General features: G+C 33.2%; 1 protein-coding gene across 2 annotated transcripts in view; it reads left to right on the top strand.

The window, feature by feature from the left end:
* LOC105149366 (UNC93-like protein) overlaps positions 1–18846 on the top strand; it is a 50582-nt gene extending 31736 nt beyond the window's left edge. For both annotated transcript variants that reach the window (XM_087413733.1, XM_011061725.2), the window contains exons 4-6: positions 6883–7045; positions 14217–14484; positions 17526–18846. In XM_087413733.1, the coding sequence (XP_087269859.1) occupies positions 6883–7045; positions 14217–14484; positions 17526–17851 (757 nt within the window). In that variant the 3' untranslated portion in view covers positions 17852–18846. The remainder of the gene's footprint in view (positions 1–6882; positions 7046–14216; positions 14485–17525) is intronic.
* The last annotated feature ends 3994 nt before the right edge of the window (positions 18847–22840 follow it).

Raw genomic sequence — 22840 nt, 5'->3', positions numbered from 1 at the left:
TTGTAATACATGACGCCAATATTAGTTATTTAAATGTAAGTGATAGTTATACAAATATCTTTATTTATCATAATTTTACCTGAAAAATATATATTAAATATACATGTATATTAAAATTAATAATTTATAAAAATAATCTTACAATGGCTCAATAATAATAAACAATAATAATAAATAACAAGAAGAGGCTACGAGCCAGATTTTTATGTATTTCAAATTCTTAGAACATACGTTTCGATCTTATTATTAGATCATCCTCAATATAAAGAAATTAAGTTCACACCCCGTCGCTTGCTTATCTCGAGAGGAACTTAATTTCTTTACACTGAGGATGACTTAATAATAAGATCGAAACATATGTTCTAAGAATTGAAATACATAAAAATCTGGCTAGCCCTTTCTTGTTATTGTTTATTGTTTATTGTTTAAAAATTTATGATTAAGATTAGCAAATTTCTGTAATCTATCTCGTAACAATCCAATACTTCTTTTTATAAATAATTACTAAGTTTTTGTACAATTTCATTATTTTCTGCATTTCGAAGCTAAAAGTATCTTTGAGATTCTCTATCGCAGTTCTCTCTCGCTATGCTCACTCTTTTATCATTCTAATGATGAATCTGTTCAGAACTCTGTAACAATACATCTTTAACTACTAAAAAAATTTATGGCAGAGCCATAATTCATAAAATGTTTCTTCGCAAGGTCGTGCCTCTTCTGATTTATGTGTATTGGCGCAGGTTTTTGATAACGTGAAAACTCACGGTCTCAACACTACAAAAACGACGATAAAACAATGCCTGCAGTTGCAATATCTTCACCACATATACGGTGATTCCAAAATGTGATACTTTTGACTATGAATACTTTCAAAGTCTTTTACATTGATTTTCTATAGAAAAAATTCTATACAAAGTCATCATTTATTGCAATCTTCTAATTGCTTATATTTCATGTTTCAATTAAGTCAGAAGAATGTTAAAGCGAAGATTATTTCAAGATTAGAAAATTAGATCTATTTTACATTATTTTAAAATTTAATTTGGCAAAAATCTGTAATTTTGAATTGCTTAGTAAGCAAATAAATAAAATCAATTTTTAAATTAATTTATACTATTTGCGTGCATTTATAATATTTGCAATCGAAAAGAAGGTTTCGCAGTGACACTCTGTATTGCATTTATCGTAGTTTGCAGCGAAACGAATGTATCTAGGACGCGCGACGGCACGTATCGATATAACTTCTCATATACTCGTGTTCTCGTTTAAAATCTATTGCCAAAAAGTATTTCTTTACGTTATCGCTTCAGGAGAAAAATATATTTCTCTCACGCGCAAACAATTATCGCGTGTTTGAGAAAATTGTAAAAATTGCAAAAATAATAAAATAATAAAATAATAATAATTTATGTTGCTCAAATTAAGAATTCTATTGTAATTATATATATCTTTTTACAATCGATTATTGAAAGAAAATTCGAATATTTTATAATATTACATTTTAGTTCATAATGTTGTCATACTATTAGTCTATATTCAATGCATGATCTCAATTCTCTCTCGTTAATGTATTCTTGTATTTTTCCATTAATGATTCTTTTGAGAGACAGGTCGATGTCTAAATCACAATGTCTCTTTCCGTTTCTCTCTTTCCAAGCATTAAAATCTCGCGATTGCCGACGTTGCGTAATCTGCAAACCGATGTATCATGATGCACGAGCACTGGCGCGCTTCATTCATGCGATCGCTTACGAAGATACTCGCCGTTCGATAATCGCCCACGATGAAACGCATGCAGCGAGCGATCGTATAGCGCGCATATATAATACCGATGCAGTTAGAAAAACTGACGTTTCTCTCGTTCACATATCCCTTTCCGGTCGACTCGGTACATGCATGCTGCTAATTTATCCTCGGTCGTAAATAGATGCGTACACCGAGCATTAAACAAAAATATATATACAAAATATGTCGGGAATACTTGACTCACTTTCGATATCCGCTTCAACAGTCTTAAACGCGTATCTACTCGATGTATTACAAGCATTATTACAGCGATAATATCTAGTGGATTATATCTTCAGAAAATTTTTAAATTAATAAACTATTTGAATTAATAGACTAATTGGGTTTAGATTTAGAGAGAATAACTATTTTATTATTATATATAAGAAATTTTGAAATATCATTTAATATGCAGAAATGTATTTTAAATATTATTATTTAAATATTATTATTTTAAATATTATTTTTTTTTTGAAATTGAATATCTAAATAATTAATATATATTTATTTATACTTTTTCAAAATTAATATAAGATTAGAAAATTAGTTATTAAATATCTTGAGATACGAAATATACGAGTAATTATGATTAAAACACAGGTGTTCTATACTTATCTCCTCTAAATGAAATGCATCATTGACATGCTGACAGGTTCGAGAAATAGTGAACCTGTTTAACGAGTGCAGTTGCCATTTGTTGCTGTAGCAACAAACGTGACTACATCGTTGCAACTCGAAAGGCGATATTATTAAGAGAAAGACAATTCTGACCTGCATAACGTTTACTGCGTTGTCGAGAAAGGCGAACCGCAAAACGAGATGGCCGTAAATTATATCGAAATCGTGCTAAATATATAAGTTATATACATTTCCTCTTAGAAAACCAATTCAATCTTGTGTGTTACAAATTGAATAATAATCAGTAATAAATTAAGCTTGTTGCTATAATCATTTCACAATGTATCTCTCACTTCGTTTCTAAATCAGACGGATAATAACTGTTAATATATATACTTTATCGAATCTAAAAATTTAATTTGTGATGAAAGAAAAGAGAAAGACTGTTTAATCGAATCAATTTGCCGGAATTAATTTCGCAAACAAAGTCATCCGTTGAACTTTCTCTTCGGAACGTATTGTCCATAAAATGTCGAAAGATCTGAGCGTGTTATGAGTACTTACATGTTGTCGATCTCTCGCTCTTTCCTTCCACCGTCATTCGTCGTAATGACAGCATCGTCCGTGATGTCTGCATATTACGGGGAATGTTACGTAAGAAACGAGTGTATTAGATCCGTACGCAGATCTCGGCTGAGACATCTCCGCTATCTTCCATTTGCATTGCTTCCAAGGCTGCATCATAACGGTTCTAGTCTGTGCACGTTGGAAAGCGCAACGGAACTATGCTCGTGAAAATGCAACTTTGGTTAAAAAATGCGAGAAGAAATTCTTAGATTATAGTAACATAAACGTTTCCGCGGTCAAATACAAAAATTGCACATAATCGGTAAAGAACACAAGAGGAGAAAAATTAGTAATGGTAATCACATTCTATAATGTAACGTTTTTTACGGCAGTCACTGAGGACTGCTATTGCATTGATTGCTATTGAAATCCATTAAATTGTTCGAGTTTCTGAATTATGTATATGGATTAACGCGTGGCGACTCATGCGTATATAAATTCGCTCACGATTTTCGCAAAGTATGTATTTACAATATGTATGCAACGTGCATCGATTCGTTCTGTTCTCTCTATTCGAGAAGAGAGACTGTGGTTTTCGCAAATGATGTAGCATGAATTCATAGAAGTTACGAGTACGAACCAAATTGATTTTCCGGTTTGGTTACAATGTAAGTGCATTGCGCGACACTCGCGCACGTGACAATTGAAAAAAATGTGCACGTGCCACAAATCTGCGCGGAAATAGCGTCACTACTATAATTATTAATGACAAGAAAGTTCTTTTCTTCTAATAATAATGAAGCATAGAATGATCGCGAGTTACATTTGATAGATTCAAAAAATTCATCTTGTAGCTTTTCTAGATAATTTAACGCTATCGAATAAAATATAAAATATAAAATTCTACAAATGTATTGAAATAGAAGACTAATAAATTAAGACGGTTTTGTTCATTTTAAAGATTATTATTGTAGTTAAATTGTGAAATAGAAAATTAATTTTGTTTTTAATTTATATCACCGCTTGGCCTGAAATCCCTTAAGAAAAAGTGTTTCAATATAACTGATTAACCGATTAACTGATTATTTAATATATTGAAATACTTTTTCCTAAGGGATCGTGATAAATTAGCTAATGATTAACATTGTAAGGTTTAAAAATGGTGAACGAAATCGAAGATCTAAAAATTGTATGACAATGCTTTTTGACAATTAATAAATAGTCTACAATTAGGCAATTTTCGCTAAAAAACTTTCTCAAAAATGAATATCAATTCCTTCGGAATTCGTGTAGTGAAATCTATAAATCAATCGTTATTATATTAGTTTTGTCTGACGAGACATTCATACCCTTCAAGTAGACACATGTATTAGATGATGATTTCTCTTAATTTCAACGGATATTCGCGTACGAAAATACGTTACATTTGTATCAAGAATTAACGTACGAAAAAAACGTGATGTTTACAGATATGATTCGTCTTTCACCCAATACGATCAAGATGAATAATCACTTGTCACAATCGCTCAAACTATCAATAGGCGCGATTAATGACGATACACGATTCGAAAGCAATATGGACCAATGTGTAGATCGCCATAAAAGATACGCCGAGGATCACTCTGAAGATCACGTCAAAGATCACACCGTCCCACATCCTTTCGACGTCTCCTTCCGCCTAAAGAGAATCATGTACCTGTTTTTGCATAAGTGTCGATTCGAACCGCGCTCTCTACGATGGCTGTCGACGATGGCCGTGGCTTCGGCCGGGCCCAGAAATCCAGCAAACGTGTTCTCAGGAATGCTGTCCCCCCGGGTGGAGAACATTTGCTGTCGAGCGTATACCGAGCGTTTAGCATCAGGAGATTTATTTCACGAATTCTCACCGACGCAGCATCGGCCATTGCGCCCATCTCGGGCTTTAACTTCTCGCGGATCTACAGGGCTGATTACGTCTGCCTGGTTCGTCCGCTAAATTTAATATCGGGCTTATATTCATTAGATGTCGCCGCGAAAAACGCGATAATAAACTTTCATTCTCGTGACATCCGTTAATTCTATAATATACAACAGGAGTTTTTAAAATCTCATTATATTCCCCTTATATTTCAAAATATTTATTATAACGATATAATCAAATTTTGTATAATTTCTTATAAAACAAATTTTAGATGCATTCAGATCCAATTATCATTCTTTTATGTAAAATGATAAGATGAAGAGAACTGAATAAAATGTCATGCAACAGGCTATACGAGTAATTTTTTAAAGCTTGTTTAAGCTTTTAAGATTTTTTTCGGTTGAATCTGCTATTAATAATGAATACTCTCGCGTGAAAAATGTTATACAAAAGCAAATTTCAACTGCGTAGTTAATCTCGAAGTTTTTATTGACCGAAGTACCGTTTCATGTACGATTTTTATAGCGCATAAATCTTTCAGACTACGATCTTACTAAAGATCTTACTAAAGATTAACATTTTGGCCAACGCGAGAATACGATGTTTCGACTTTTTTCCTTTTTTATCATATCAATGAAAAATATCGGCATAAAAGTACTAGACGCATAGTATGTGTGTATATCGTATATTACTTACTATATAATTAAATTCTTTCATTAATTAATGAAATAGAATTCTATGCATGATGAATTTTTTTAGAATGTTGCTGATTATTAAATAGTCATTTGATAGATTAATGTCAGCAAAAAAAAAATCTTTTATGTAAAATGATTTTTGTAAAATAATTGAGATATTATCTAAAATATTAAATGTCATTTTTTATATCATCGTAAAAAATACTGTAACAAAAAGTAATCAGATTAAAAAGTAATTAGATAAAATTATTATTCTGTCCAATTGCTGATTTATTATAGATAATATAAAATGTGAATCGGATCATACGTCACCCAATGTTCGTTTATCTAATCGCAATACAAAACAATGAATGAACACGGCTCGAACACGCGGCACCGTTCAATGGCAGTGGAAGTTTGCTAATTACGCAACTTATTTCCGCGTGGCTCACGCTGCACGGACACTAAATAAGTACATGGATGGTACAATCGCGATGATAATTAATTGCGATCGTCATTAATCCCCATCCGAGCGAGCGCGCTCTTCCTCTTTGCGAATAGCGGCGCAAAAGTCTGCCGGAAAATCATACGTTCTGAGCGGCAGCTGATCATCATTGTTCATTCGCGTTTCCCGTTCTTTTGTTCGCCTAACTCTTGACTTATGCCGCATTACGTGCATCGTATAAAATTATGTTCAACATAAAATATAACCGCACAGATCACTGTAGTATGTAATATGCATATAATAGTCATTGCCATCTCGAAATAAATGTCGAATAATTTTATGAAAAGAAAAATAAGTATTTGAATAATAAAGGTAATTAAAAGTTAATGCTACAAGCAATGCGTAAAAATTCTTTTAAAAACAATAAATAATAATTTTACATTTTAACATACACAGAGAGAGAGAGAGAGAGAGAGAGAGAGAGAGAGAGAGAGAGAGAGAGAGAGAGAGAGAGAGAGAGAAGGAGAGAGAGATATGTTAGGCACAAATGCTATGTGTTAACTTTAACAAACGTAGATGTCTGTACTATTCTCTCAACTAAAATTGATTAAAATTGCACAGATTTTGCCGACAGCAGAAAAGCGAGTGAATGAAAATTCCTCCATTATCACTGAAACATATTATTAGAATGAATCGCTCGACAGTCGCAATTTTGTCTTCCCGGAATCAGGTCAATTACTATGCGCACTTGCTTTATTTTTGTACATTTGTATTTAATTATGCTAGAAACTCATTGTATTCAATAAGCTAATAAGTCGGTAAAACGTAATTATACATTTGACTGACTTCTCAAGGGGACATACAGATTCATAGAATTCCTAATTGTCTTCCAGGTATGGCGAGAAACAACGGCGATCGGACAGCCAAGAATTGAGCGGCATCCAATTGCTCTCCGCTACAGCTTACCAGTTGAAGAAACCGTACCAGCAACTGTTGATACCCATCACGATATGGATTGGTATGGAGCAGGCTTTCATCGGCGCCGATTTCACGCAGGTGAGCTCTTCAAATAATAAACGAATTTTAAATAGCGTCATTTCTAAATCTGTCGACGTCAGTGTTGGAAACTTAATCATAGTTTCTAGTGAGAAACAATTTCTACGTGAGATCTGACATTTGTTGGGAAGATAAATATCTTTACATATATCATGTATATAAGTATTTGAAATATTATAATCGATATAATATTTGAAATATAATTGGTAAAGATTTAATGTAATGATTTAAAATATACAAGCTTGTAATTCATCCGAAAAATCATAAAAAATTCAATTTTTCTTAATAATTTTTCTTGTTAACAAGAAACGTTGAATTTTTTTTACCATCAAGGAAAGTTTAAAACAGATTATTTGCAATTAATAATAATCTTTGTCGATCTAACTAAAATATACGAACGAATTTATCATGGTAGATTTATTTGATCGTATGCATTAAAATGCACGATACTTTCTAATGTCAGTTTCAATCGCTCACCGACATATAAATCGACGTCAGTCTCTCCCTTTCGCGTACATTGTATAAACGGCAGCCGTCGTAAAACAATGGCATTCCATTTTGCAATCTACACGGCTGCACCGTGTATCGACCTTTTATTGCAAGCCCCGAGTCCACGTGTTCTCGTGAAGTATTGATAAGGAAACGGCCGTCCTTGGCTTCGTACCAGGATCCGACACTAACGAAGCGCAATGACGTCAACTCGGTCTGACTCTGTAATTACCCGAACTCGAACCATCATCGGGCGGCGAAGAGGCAAAAAAGAGAGACGAATAAAAAAAGCGGAGTTCCGTATTCTCATTTATAGCCGTTCCTTTCTTATTCTCGGGCACGTACAGTCGTATTTATTGCGTTGCAGACCACGCTCGAAGATTTATCGGCGCTGCTCCGCGATAACGTAAAATTGCCGCGAACATAATTATTTGTCATGACGAACGACAGTCTCCGAAAACGGTAAAATCTCGACCGCGGGAGGAATATTTCATTATTGAATATACAACGACAGACGTGTCGATATAAAAGCTGTCAGTAGTCTGTGCGAAAAAACGAAAAAAACATCCGGTATAAAGTCAGAGCTAGAGTGAAATGATTCAAGCGTATCGTACGTTATTTTTTGTAAATCTGTTAATCAATCCTACACTGTTAGATATCAAAGGAGTAATAGTAACTCAATCCCTTGAATTAAATAACATTTCCATTTGTGTTAAAACGTAAATCAATCCATTTTTGAATTTTCAAAGTAAATTTTTGGAGTTTTAAAGTAAAAAGTCCATTAACGTATTCATTAATAAACTAAATTTGAATTAAATTTAATGCATTTTCTTAAATTAAATTGTTTAACTCCATCATTTTAATTAATGAGTGTGGCGACTTATAGATATGATTAAAAATAATTCATACTAGGTATAAATTGACATTATAAATTTAACAATACTAAACAATACTTAACAGTACTAAAGACAATCAAGTCAGTGCCAGAGAGGAATTTTGGGATACATCCCGATGGAATTCTGAGAATCTATAGATAACCTATTTCTGAGAAAACCCGAGGCTATAAAAATATATATAATGGAAGCTTCTGGTCGGTCATCGAGCTCTGTAACCGGTCGGCCTCTCCATAGATTTTCTCTTTTTACACGTTCTTTGGCGCCAGAGTCTGTCTTTCCCGATCCAGTCTTGAACTATCGCGACGACAATCTTCGTTATCTTCACCGATAGTAGGAATTCTTACTCGTAGAAGCCGATAAACACTTTTCTTTTCCTCGACACGGAAATTACTAGCTAGGATCATGAAACCGATGTACATACGTATCATATCCTTATAGATTTTTTAAATCTGCTTTACTAATCTTCGAGGTGGAGATTTATTGCTCCACTTTCTATTAAATTAGTGTCAATTTTTCTGAGATGACTTTTGTACCTGTATACTTGACGTTATAAGTAATTTCATGGCTGGCTTATTACGTCTTTTTATATATTTTAATATATGTTCTATTCGAAAATCTTTATTTGCGTAAATGGTAAAACAATCGGATAAGGAATTTGTCTGTTAGATTTTTAGCTTATGCTTTCTAAGGCACATCAATTTTTTAAATAAAATCTCTCTAATTTGGTCACTATTGTAGATACAGTGACATCAACAATAAAATATTTTAACCTGTCATCTTTTTACATTATTTAGCAATGTGAACATCATTATAACAGAGTCACGATACGTACGTATATTTATACACAGTTCTCTACGAAAAGCCTTTCGTTTGACTTCTTTTCGTACGTTATATCTCGGATAGCAAGTCGTGATCAAATCACAATGAAAAATCGATCTGGATCAGCTGAACAGATATAGAATGCCGGTTTCTCGATATGTGACAGCCATATGAGGACGCATGATCGTTCTCCGGAAACATATTGCCAATTAAAGATATGAGATTTGCAAGAACTAAGCTTGTGTGGACGTTTAACGATGACGTTATTGAAAATTGATTTACACGCAAAGCGTATGATTAAAAATTCCAATTAAGAACTCAAAGTCTGTTATTAATAGGACATATATGTTTTATAATGATTTAAAGTTATATTTAAGACATTAGAAAATGTGTATGTGTCATTTGTTCATATAATAAAGTAAATTGAAAAGTTTATTACGATATAAAAGAATTTTTTGTACTTAAAAAATTATATTACGGAATATGTATATATATATATATCTTTCATTAGATAGGAAAAAGGTTAAAATGTACCAGGATAAAACATTGCACATCTCGTTGTGCGAGCATTAAAATCCCCGAGCTTTGAGCGGTTCACATGCGATTAATCTCGAGATTTTAATAAAACGAGATTATTTTTGAAAAGAAAGGAATCTAGAATACGATAAAGTTATTTTTTAAATATTTTTTAAGAAGAAATAGAAGTACTGAAATCAAATACGTCAAGATGTAATTAACTAAAAATTAACTATGAAAATTAACTATGAATTATTAATAATGAAGATGAATTAGAACATTGTAAAAGAGAAAAATGATTAAATGTATCACGTGATAATTATACGAGATTGATTTAGAAAGTAAATATATCTCAATTAAAATATACGTTCGCCATGAAAGCGATAAGAAGAGAAGAGAAATAAATTTTCAACGAAAAAAAAATAGATGTATAAGAAAGAAACATTTACAGTAGACGTTTTTAATGTGATATACGTTTGACATGCGAGCAAAAGCATCATTAAACCAAAAAGTATTTGAATGCAGAATGTAGTGCGATACTTGTTCACGTATAGTATAGGGAATATAATTAAAAGTCTCTCTAAGAAGTTCTCGGATATACGAAATGAAAGAAAGAAGAGATACGGCTGTAATCACTGGCCGCGTTCAAATTAATCACTCCCTATTGGAAAGATGGATTTGCGTAATTTATATGCTGTCTATCCAGTAATCGACCCGCCCAACGATATCCCGTATCTTTACCTTCTCTTGGACGTTACAAATACGGCATCCCGTGACTGTCAGCAAAAACACACCTCGAAGCAGCATCGAGTAGCCGCCATCGAGTTAGTTGATTTTTTGCAATACGATTATGATTAAGCTACTACAGTTTTAACGGATCAGTCTTTTCTTGTCTCCGGATTGCCGAGTTTCAGCCATTTTCTTGGAATTGCTTGTTTTTATAATGATCAATCAAAAATATTTGATACATTGAAAAAAAGATTTATTGAGTCTTAATATGTATATTTTCAAATGGTAACAATTAAATGTAAACTTACAGTAAATAAATATTTACTCAATACAAAAGTAATAGTTAAATGAAATTGTAATGATTTTTGTATTAAATAAATATATGTTTACATTCAGTAAATATTTGCTTAGAAGTATTCAAACAAATATTTATTAAAATTTAGTATTTATTTTCCAGTATATTTTCTATCTACGTAAAGATCTGAAATGTTATAATACTTGAAAAATAATATTCAAGACAATGTAAAACCACTTCAGGTTATTGGATAGTTTTGTTTTTTCCAAAATAAAATACATAAGAATATGTCGTATTTTCTTTACATTACTTTTTACAAATTACTTCCATGTAAAAGTAGGTTTTGTTGAGGAGTTAGATATATTCTGCAGAACTGTCAGATATTGCTTAATATCAATCTACATGAAAATTACGAAAAGAACTTAGTCTCGTAAGGAACTGGAATTAATCGAGGAAGGTCGCGCATCGGGTGAACCCCCTCATTATTGAACGACCCTGCATTATGGCAAAAACAACCTCCGGTTCGCGAGTTGCGACTCGTTCGAAATTGGTTCGCCGATAGGTCGTACGACGTCTTCGACTCGGGAAGCCGGATAATTGGGCAATTAAATCCGCGCCGAGAAAATGAAAGAGAGAAAAAGAAAAAAAATGAGCAAAACGTGATAGTTACAGGCTCTGCTGAGTCAGCTGTGGCGCTGGACCTGTTATAAATAGCCCTGTGAGCTTATTCTCGCGCCGATCCGGCGATACCGCTTCCATATCTGGAATCTCGTGTACCAGTATCTCTTAAAGTATGACCACACGTATGTGTGCACGTGTCGTAGTCACCGTTCCCTCCGGTCTGATCTCGTGAACGCCTCGAGACACATAATCCCATTCAAACGTTCACGGATATCATTCACAGTGGAGAATTGCGTAAAAATATTAAAAGAATGCAATGATATATTTCGAGTTCAATGAAATTCTACACTCGACTTATAAGAACTGTTAATCACGATTTAACGCGAAAAGTTAATTAAATGCACGCTGCTAAAAATAAAAATATTATTTTTATTAAAAAAAATGTTAATTTTAACTTAAAGACGTATAGTGAACTTTCTGAAATATGCAAAAATATTAAAATTAACATTTTATTTTTAAATGTATAAATGCTCTCCTGAGCCTTCCAGTACAAATTCTTTTAAAACATTGTTAAAAAGTTTCAGAATTTTATGTGGTCCATGTAAGCAACAAAAACATTATATTTAAATTTTTAGAAGAAATGATTTGCCTATCTTGATTGTAAATTTATTACTGTCAGAACAGAAATTTGTTTATTAATCTCACGTTTTTTTACTAAACTTTTTTTTTAATGTTTCAGAAATTTACTTATCAAACTGTTTTAATGAGATAGTTGTTCACCTTGAGAGCCACGAATGATATAATATGACATTACGTATGGAAAAGGAAATGCTCGAATACAAATTTTATTGATTTGAAAAAAGATCAAGCTATCAACGTAATTATATTCTGTGTGAAGTTCATACATCGAAAATGTTATTACAAATGTAAAAGCTGAATTTTCGTATACACAGTATAAAAGATTACAGCAGATATTACGCGCGATATTACAAATAAATCACTTCGTTCTTTAAAATGTGTACCTGAGATTATACAATTCATATATTAATTATTACAGGAAGAATTAAAGATATGTTATTTTATGTAATAATATAGTATGACCGTGACGTCTAAAACGACGGCGTGTCTGATTAAACGTTGAATCGCTACTTATTGTAAGACGTAAGACGTAATTAAATGTCCTTCGGCGTGGCTGCGACCCTGCCGTAAAAATTCTGGCTCTGATATTACGAAGGGCGTCTTGCGTTTAAGTGGGTATTTATGCGTTAACGATCGGCATGAAATGATCACGCGATAAATGCGCTTTATATATAATGCACCTTCTGTCGAGATAATGTTACAGATATGTAAGTAATTGAAGAAGTATTTCGTTTAAGATTAGTATATTTGATAACTTAAGGCGACGAGAAGGTATGATGTTCGCATATTGCGAAAGATAATTGCGCATAGATATTTTTATGGCTACTTTGAACATAACTTTTGAAAATATATAATCTCTGTCTATCAACTTGAAAATCTTGTGTTACATTTTATGTTGTCGAATGAACACTTGATATATTGATAGTTAATCAATATTGATTAACGTATGTAGCGTGCTCATAAAACATTTTATGAAATGTTTGACGTCGTGCATTTAAAGTTGGCAATTGAATACCTTATGTAGCTCAAAATTAAATGTCATCCGCTTTATGATTAATGACATATCAATGTTTAATAACAATTCTTTTTAAAGTTATTATTTTTCTTTTAGTCATGCTCTATGCAGTTCCAAATGTTATCTCGCTCATCACATAACGCCAAATTTTTTTCTAATTTCAAAATATATTTTGTTTTTAATATAATATTTTGATTATTATTCTTGTTTTAAATGAAAATAATTGGCTACGATTAAATAGTCCTAAAAATATTGTGTAATAGTAAAAAGAATAAAAAAAGAATATAATAACATATAGAAAAAAATGAATAGAATCCTTATAATGAAGGATTCAAGGACATGCGTGTCTGCGTATCGATAATATGTTCTCAAGATCTTACGTCATTATAATGAATTTAGATGGAAATAAAGATACTAAAAAAGTCCATAAGTTCCATAAGTAAAAAAGTTCAGAGTCTAAATCTCAGTCTGTCGTCTCATTATGTCAACAATAATTGATGGGATTATAATTGCTTTATAAATGTACACAAAGGCACATCAACTTCCTTCAGAACAAACTCATTGATTCAGCATAGAAAAAAAAATTTAATATTCTTTTGCTTGTAAAACTCTTAATAATTATTCAAACCAATTAAGAATCGTGTTTTGAAAATCAAATTAACATATATAAATCCTGTCAGTGTATGAAAGCATGTATGAAAGCAACAGAAATGAAAGAGCCCAATTAAATCTCACAGATATTGCAATTATATACAAATTTGAAATGTATATAGCGTTATGTATTTATATTAAAGATTTTTATATCAGAAAGAAAGACAAAGAAATTTCAAAATCATAATTTATTGCAAATCATTAAATCTTTGCTTTCTGTAAGAGATGTTGATCAATTTCTTTTATTGTCGCTTTCTTATTGTCTTTATAGTTTTAGGTGATAGGATATTGTAAAGTAACAAAAAATTAATACCATTATCATTATCATTTGATGAGAGACCTTAATCATTTTCATACAATTTCTTAAATTTCTAATAATATACATATGTTTTCCAATTATCTATCTGATATATCAGAAATCTTTGCAACATTCGAACTCAGAAGACAACCTTTGATTTAAAAAAATAAAGACATTAAATTGAATTCTTTTGTGCTTTCCAGGCGTACATCTCCTGCGCTCTGGGCGTCCACAGAGTCGGCTACGTCATGATCTGCTTTGGGGTGGTTAACGCCGGCTGTTCCTTGCTATTCGGTTCATTAATGAAATTTGTTGGCAGACAGCCACTGATGGCATTGGGCGCCATCGTTCATGCTTCTCTGGTAGTTGTTCTTCTCATGTGGAAGCCTCACCCTGACAATCCTTATGTCTTTTTTTCGGTCTCAGGACTGTGGGGTGTGGGCGATGCCGTGTGGCAGACGCAGGTTAACGGTGAGTGTAAAACTACATGTTAATGTTAGCTAAAATATTACGAGAAAAAATTACTTAAAAAAAATCTTTTACGTGAGAAAAGATATCTATGCTGATTGGAACAATTTTACAAAACTGTCGGGACTTTTGATATGCTAATTTTATAACAGCTATTTTAATTAAAACAATTAAACATTTTTAAAAATATTAATAAAGTTAGAAATATTATATGTCGGACATTATAGCTGGCAAAATCGAACGTTCTGAATCGAATGACACATTACAAAAACAAAAAAGATTATTTGGTATTTAATATCGAAATCCATAATTTGTGTGGCGCTCTATCGTTCATACAATCAAACGTAATGAAGCAAATTTATATCGTATTGGAAAAACTAAAAAAAAGAAATATTCAATACTATACGGATTGAAGATAGCGAGTTGTCTTGGAAGTGTATAGGTCTATTTAATAGATTTTCTAAAAAACCGGATCCATGAATTTTAATCGTAATCCAACGGTTCCGTCATCGAAATTTACCAGCTACATTTCGTATTTGTTTATTCACAGTCAATACGAGTATTAATAGATCAGACAAACACTTGAAGAACGTCTTTAATGTATTCACGATAAGTGGTATTTGAAGATAAATTGCTTCTCATCAATATTAACGCTGAGGCCTGAAAGAGTCACTGCTCGACTTAATCCAGAAAGAGAGAGAATATGCGAATTTCTTCGCTATTGAGTTGACACAACTAAGAAAAATTTTTGTTTAAAAATGGATGAACTAGAAAATTCTGATCACATCAATTAGAATTTCAGTCATCATAATTAGACATTTGGTTATCTTGACTAGAAGTCTAATTGATATGATCCGAATCTTCTAATTCGTCCATTTTTAACCAGGAATTTTCCTCAGTGCAGAATTTATAAAGCTTGGCTTTGATATTTTGCATTATGTAAGTAAATGTTGATTTTCCAAGCGAATGTCATTCGTAAAAAGTGTTTTCCTTTTAATGATTGCTTACCATTGATAAGACGGTAGATAGAAAGTTTAATGACATAATCTGTAAAAAAATTAAGCGTGCCAAAAGGAAGTATAATAAATTGCGAATTAATGAGTGGTTAAATTGCTTCTATAATTATATTATTTGTCGGATCGTTTATAATTTTCTTTATAATTTACATATGTCAGCGTCGTATAATTGATCAAATTAATAAATATGTATAATTAATGAGAGTGTTTTTCAAGACGAACGTCTTGAGGAGCCATTTGAAGAAAATAATCATGATTTTAAGTCTCAGTTTCGTAACGAGGTAAAACATTTCAGTGTGCATAAAAACATTCTACACAATGACTACATGTTAAATTTTTTTTTAAATAAGAAATATCGTCAACGTTTTTGTACTCGCTATAAAAATAGAAACGTTCTCTTTGCCTCTCGCAAAAAAATTTGCTCACATTAAATTGAGTAAATATCGGGGCTTATTATGGCATCAGAAGAAAACGATTATACCGGCCTCTTCGTTAATCATAAAAACAATATAAAGAAATATATTAAAAATTCAGAGATAATGTATTAAAAATTCAATACTTATCTCTCGTACTTAGTTCCAAGATTTGATTCACATTCAAGGACATTTCGTTTCATATTCCATATTCATTGTATGTATCGACATCATCACGTTGTAGTTAACAAAAAAAGATATTTTCATAAAAAAATATAAATTTTTTTTATGCTTATTAGATAAATTGTGTTTTCTTTTTCCTGAGTTGAACAAAATTTGAGCGATACTTTAATAATTTTGATTCAATTTTCGCTTGCTTTTTAAGCCGCGGTTCGTGTGTATAGTAAATAATCGATCACACAGCAATTTCGCATTGTTTGTACACATTAGGATTTGTCTTTGTATAATTAGAGTTTCTGCACAGATCTACACGTCTGGAAAGCGAATCTCGTATTGGTTTTTTTTTGCCTTGGCAGCTTTTTTGCAGGATTATTCATTCTCCGCCGCACTCTGAGTCACGTCACGAGATTTTGCAGAAACTGATATGCAAATCTATAATATTTAACTATATGTATACAAAAACACACAATGTAGATAACTGCATTTGCTTTATATCCGGTTTTGTTAATTGTCAGTTAATTGTGCGCACCATGAGAATTTCTAATTTAACGTGCTAAATAATAATGAGCAACGTTAATTATTAGTTAAGAATAGTCATATCTTCTGAAAAGTGTCATAGAAAAATTTCAAAAATTACAACAACCATATATATAGCGAAAATTTTCTTCGATGAATTTTGAAGCTTTTTATGTTAAAATAAGTTTTTATTGTGCAATTTTGAAAATCAGATGAAAAATTCAATTATAAATTTTAGTATATTCTTTTTAATTGAAATACAAACTTTTTTAGTGATTAAGACTATCATCAGAATAACAAACTCGAATGTATATTCTCATATATTCTTTCCCACGGATTTCCCACTTCCATTTGATTTATTTCCTTAATGCGGCATCTCGTGCATCACCGACAGCACTATCATTATTGCTGTTACGTGCTTTCTGAAAGCGCATCTAAAGAGCGCCGAGTCAAGGATTCGATCTATCTGTAGGCTCGTTATCTTGCCGTCAAACGCGACGATGAACGCAAAACGATCGACCTCGGTGCATAATGTAGTACCTGGATGTACCTATTTGTATAGTCATGGATCCGATAAAAGCACTTGCAAAGTTAATCCGCAACAAATGAGACAAATAAAACATTTAAGTCGTTTATTGTTTCAGTTAAGTGTGCAAATCAGGAATTTCCTAATGAATAGAAGAAGAAAGAAAGAGAGATAATGATAGAAGAAGAGAGAAAGATAGAATATATTTTTATTTTTATATTTTGTCTTGAACGATCGTTAATGTAACCGGATAAAAAAATTGTCACCTCTAATATATTAATACTTTTAATCGTGAAAATTTTGTGGATAAATTTTTTAGATGCTAAATTATTTTGAAGTTTTCCTTACTATCCAAATTACCGCGACGATTACTTATTACACCGACTGTTACAGGACTTTACGGTACGTTATTTAGGCGTAACAAGGAGGCAGCCTTTTCGAACTACAGGCTGTGGGAGAGTGCCGGCTTCGTGATCGCCTACGCGTATAGCACACATCTCTGCGCCCGTATGAAGCTGTATGTGATGCTGACGGTGCTGATCATTGGTACCATAGGCTACATTATCGTCGAGTTGTTGCACAGACGCAAACAACGGCGGCTCAAAGCGATCGCCGAGGATCCGAAAGCTGCCCAAGCAGCTGCCGAGGCGAATCATCCGGAAGAAACCGATGACGAAAAAGATGATCTTGACGACGAGATCATCATCACACATCTGTGAGCGACGATTAACGTCGACGATTAACATCGTCCCTCCTTAAAAGTCCTCGCACCGCTTTCTCAGCTCGTCGACGGGGAAATCGAGACGACGGCCGGAAGATCCGATCGACCCATTTCGTGAATACCTTTTCCTCTAATATCTTCCGCCTGTCATTCCCTCGTTCTAGCTTATCAATCTCTCTCATCTTGAGATAGAGATTAATGAGCTGCTGAGATCAATGAGCAGTCGCGGCACTCTTCCCCGTCGACGATGCGGGCGAGGAAAGCGTGTTCTTCGGCGGTAAATCCGGAATGTGGAATCCGCGTTTGGTCACAAGGAGATCAAAGTTGAAGCACGGTTTCAACCTTAATGAAACGGTGGTCTATAACTTCCACGACGAAATGGAGATGCCGGGCGTCGACTCCATCTTGCGGATGCTTCTCTTCAAGGTAATGCCGAGCGTAGTGCGTCTCTCCAGGCTGAAATCTGGCTTCCACCTTTCTCAGCGGGACCAGAATGAGTCGATGATAGATAAGTAATACACTTGTCAATATTTGGTGGTGCTAAGGAATGCATGGCGATGTAAAATTCGCTCTCGTCCTCTGGAAACGTGGAACTTCCGCCTGTTACTCAAAACTATCGAATCAACGCCATGATGAGGAATCACTCCGATCTTCGATCCGCGTTCTTAATATGAGACCTCATCATCGCGTTCGTGAAGCGGTCACGAAAATAACGCGCGGCACAGAGGTAAAAAGTGCATTTTATTGCGCGTAGTTCTTATGCAAGACGCGTATTTAAAAATGTGGCGATTCCTAGAATTATTCAGTTTATATCACATATTTATTGCATGCCGAATGGCAATGCCTCAACAATCGTTGTCATCATGTATTGGAGGAGAAGAATAGAAACGCATTTTTGCTTCTTTAAATTTGAAGAATTATTATATTTTAGAAGAAACATTAAATGTTTTATGTATTTTCTTCAATTTCGAGCTTGTTAAGTAAGAGGAAAAATTTACTATCTCATTAAGCTCTTAAATTTATTCGATATTTATAATGTTACTATGAAAAAATTCATTTTAACGTCGATTTCGTCAATGGCTTTTTTTATAAATTGATATGAATTTTTGCATTTTAAAACATTTTATTAATTATAGTAAAGATTATAATTTTGTCAACTACAAAATAGATTTTATAATGAATTTTTTTTTCATTATAAAACATTTTGTTGGTTTTATATATATATATATATATATATATATATATATATAATATATATATATATATATAAAATTTGTAAAAATTATGATTTTATCAATATTACGACATAAAAATATATTTCGTAAATAAAAATGCATATGAGACACATATGTAATTTATAATTAAAATATGTTGACACGAATTTTGACGACAATTGATCATATTTAATCAATGATAATAGTGTTTTCCTTGGAATTTATAATACTCTATCGTTTAAAGACAAAAAAAAGACAATCGTCACTATGAAATAATCACATGTAGGGAAATGGTATTCTTAATCGAGGAATGTTGTTATCAGTCACGTTAGTAGTCGGAGTTCCTCGCATATTTTTTCTTGCGAGAGAAGCACGTGAGATATCAGTGTGGGTCTATATATGAAAACAGTATTTTTCCTGCCAAGAATAAGCGAGTTATACAGAAGGAATAGATAGAGATTCATTCTTTATGGAACTAAGTTTCAAATTTTCCTAATTTTCAAATTTTCGTGATTTGCTTATACATAAACATTCTTCTATCCTGTCCTAACTTTTTTATTTTATGTATAAGAGGAAACTTATTTCAATTAAATAAAATTTAAAGATTTTTTATTATGAAAAACAAGTTTCTTCTTATTTCATGTTCATTGAGTCACATCACGGCGATTGAAAATTTCGAAGAATGGAACTCAGTCGATTTTCTATCGGTATGACCTATTTTCTGCGGGAATCTTATCGCGTGTCGCTTTACGTTAGACGGGCGGTAAAAGCGCAAGAAACATATCAAGTTACTGTAAACACTGTAAACCGCTTGGATGCATTATTCCGTCCTGTCGCAATCTATACACGGTAACTCAAGAGTCTACGATGTAAGCTTAGGATACGGACGCAGTCCTGACGAGATCTATTCTTGCGAGTCGTCGTGTTGATAGAACGACTATCTCTGTTGCTAGAAATTACCAAAAATTTTGCACTTAAATATCTATTGGAATTAATTTAAACCATAAAGAATAAAAAAAGCATAACGTGCCATTTCTGTCTAAAAAAAGTTTATCCTTGTTTATTTATTTAAAATGTCTCACAAAGCTTTTATAAAACAATACAAAGATTGTTTTATTACTAAAAACATCGTATGTAAAATCAAATATCTCAGGCTTGGCCCATTTTCGATAATTACGACACGGCCTAGTGGATTAATTGCGCGTTCGCTGCTCTTATCTGACATTTATCGGTCTTGTGCGGCTCTATCAAGTATTTGCTCCACGTGCTCTCGGATCTGTGAGATAAACCGGGCTCGCGACTCCGCATTTCCACAAACGATCGTGAGTGAGCTGACTACTTTTTTTCTGCGGTGACCAGAACGGGATGGGCATGAAACCGGGGACAGGAAACTCGCGGGAATCCTGTCCCTCGGACAGGAGATTCAAGCCACAGTGGTACCCACTGTCTATTTATATATACTTGCGGTACCAATCCGTCCGATCGACACAGCCGGCAAGTTCTCTCAAACGAGAGCCGCGTCTCGTTTCCATTTTATTATTCGTCCAGGTTCTTCTGTTCGTTTTCCGTACCGATGCGGCGAGAACTCGTCCCGCCGGTGCGGTATCGCAATTTTCTGCCCGATTGGCGCCGCCGTCTTGCAAGGAGAGCCCCGTAATGACGACGGAACGCGCCGCGTAACGGCTGCTCGTTTTGTTCTTTTTTGTCAATTGGATTTTACGCGCCTTGTCGTTTCTTCACCTTTTCTCGCTTTTTCTCTCCTCCTCCTTCTCTCGCCTCGTCGTCTTGGCGCCGCGGAAAGTATCACGCTCCTCGACGGGAGTCGTGCTTTTAATTCCACTTTTAATTCCGCACTACGTTATGTCTCTCCTTTTCTCTGTCGTGAATTCCTATCACGCTCGCCATAATGTTCTAGAAGATGGAATAAATGCAATCAGCGACGAGAAGATCGATATTAATTGCGCGAGATGAAACAACGACCGGTCACATTAAGAATCTCCTGTCTTTTTTTTTCATATATTATGTATTTTTCTATTGTGCTCGTAAGAAACGACATCTTACTTATCACATTTTAGAATTGACGAAGTGAACGTTTCTTGTGCTTTTTTAAAAATTTAATTTAGAGAATATATTGTAGGTTTTCAGGAAAAAAAAGCTTCTTTAAAGACATGCAAGCTTTGAATAAATTTGTTTCAAGAAATAATACGTTCTATCATATGTATCGATGACACATTCATACGTTATATGTGCGTTTACTATACATAGGATGGTTTTGTAGTCACATCAAGAATGAATGTTTCCTGTATCGTTTTTAACTGCTGTATCTTATTCCCTTCTTTATTTTATCGCGAAGATTATAGATTTAAGTAACTTGAGTAGTTCGTGGTGTAGCAACAGTAGATGAACGGATTAGTGGGATTCGAATCACCGAAATCAACGAAAGTATAAGCAAATTTTTATCGAAGAGAAATTCCCGATTCAAAATCTGATTTGTCCTCTAGTCCGATTCATCCGATTGCTACATACATATTAATATTGCAGTTAAATAAATAGTTTATTTTACGGCACACAAAACATAAAATAAATGAGTGAATGATGGAGAAATCAAAGATCCAAAAAGGGCAGTAAAGGAGTATTTGTGTAATTCTCGAAGGAACAGTTTTTATTTCGCTGAACTTTAAAGGGACTCACGAATCACAGAACTTGCACCTCGACTTAAGAAGAAGACATGGTTTAATGGGGACCACGATCTAACATATATATATATATATATTTTTTTTTAAGCCTGCGAGATTAGACTTCCTAGATTTTATTGATTGTGAGAAATATATTTAGAGGAAGAGATATATATAAATATATACATATTATTTGTTTAGAAGATTTGTGGAGAGAAAAGATTTCATCGGTTCGGACCAATCATTGGGACCATTCCGGTTTCACGTTCTTTTTGCTCTTATTTGAGATTTGTAAATATACAATTAGTATTAATCGCTAGCACATAATTGTGCGAACAAGAAAGAGCAATTAGACATCGCTTCACATATCGAGCAAGTTTTTTGAACATTTTGTTTTCTGTTATTTTTATTTAACTACGTTCATACGCGTCGAAGGAGTGCAATCCCAGATATATTGTTACTATACTCCTTTTCTTTCTCTACCGTTCAAGACCATTAAATCCGTTCTTTTTTAAACTCACTCCATTGTTCTCTTATGTCTCCTCGAAACACGTGAGCATATACTTATTTTGTTTTAAGTACGGAGGAACGTATGGAGGAGTGACACAGAGAAAAGGATGGATTCATTGTTTGAATCCCAAGTAGCACAGCAGCGCTTGCAAAGCGTTAAAAAAGCGTTTATGCGCTTTTTTAACACTTTTAAACGCTTTGTAAGTGCTGTGCTACTTGGGATATCTATCACTTTTTGGACACGCATGAACGCGGTTGTTATACATATATCCTTAGATAAGCTAAGGGGATCCAGCGTATCTGCTAATGTAAGTTTGTTGTTTTAATCGATAGAGAAGGAATCGTGCGCCGATTGTTGTCGATGCGCTCGACAAATTGTACATACAGTATATTTTATTATATGTTCATTTCCTTATTATATTGCTATTGCGTTCGATTGTTATCGTACATTATGATGACACGTTGATCATCATTACAATCATTAATTGTTACATCATCAAATTATTACTATAGTTAATAATATATATTATGTGTGTCATTGTGCCCGACACGTAATATTATGTAACGATAAGAATCATTTTATTAAAA

Source organism: Acromyrmex echinatior, chromosome 15, assembly GCF_024713525.1.
Source record: "Acromyrmex echinatior isolate Ae372 chromosome 15, ASM2471352v2, whole genome shotgun sequence".
Taxonomy (NCBI): Eukaryota; Metazoa; Arthropoda; class Insecta; order Hymenoptera; family Formicidae; genus Acromyrmex; species Acromyrmex echinatior.
This window is presented reverse-complemented; position numbering and strand designations above follow the sequence as displayed.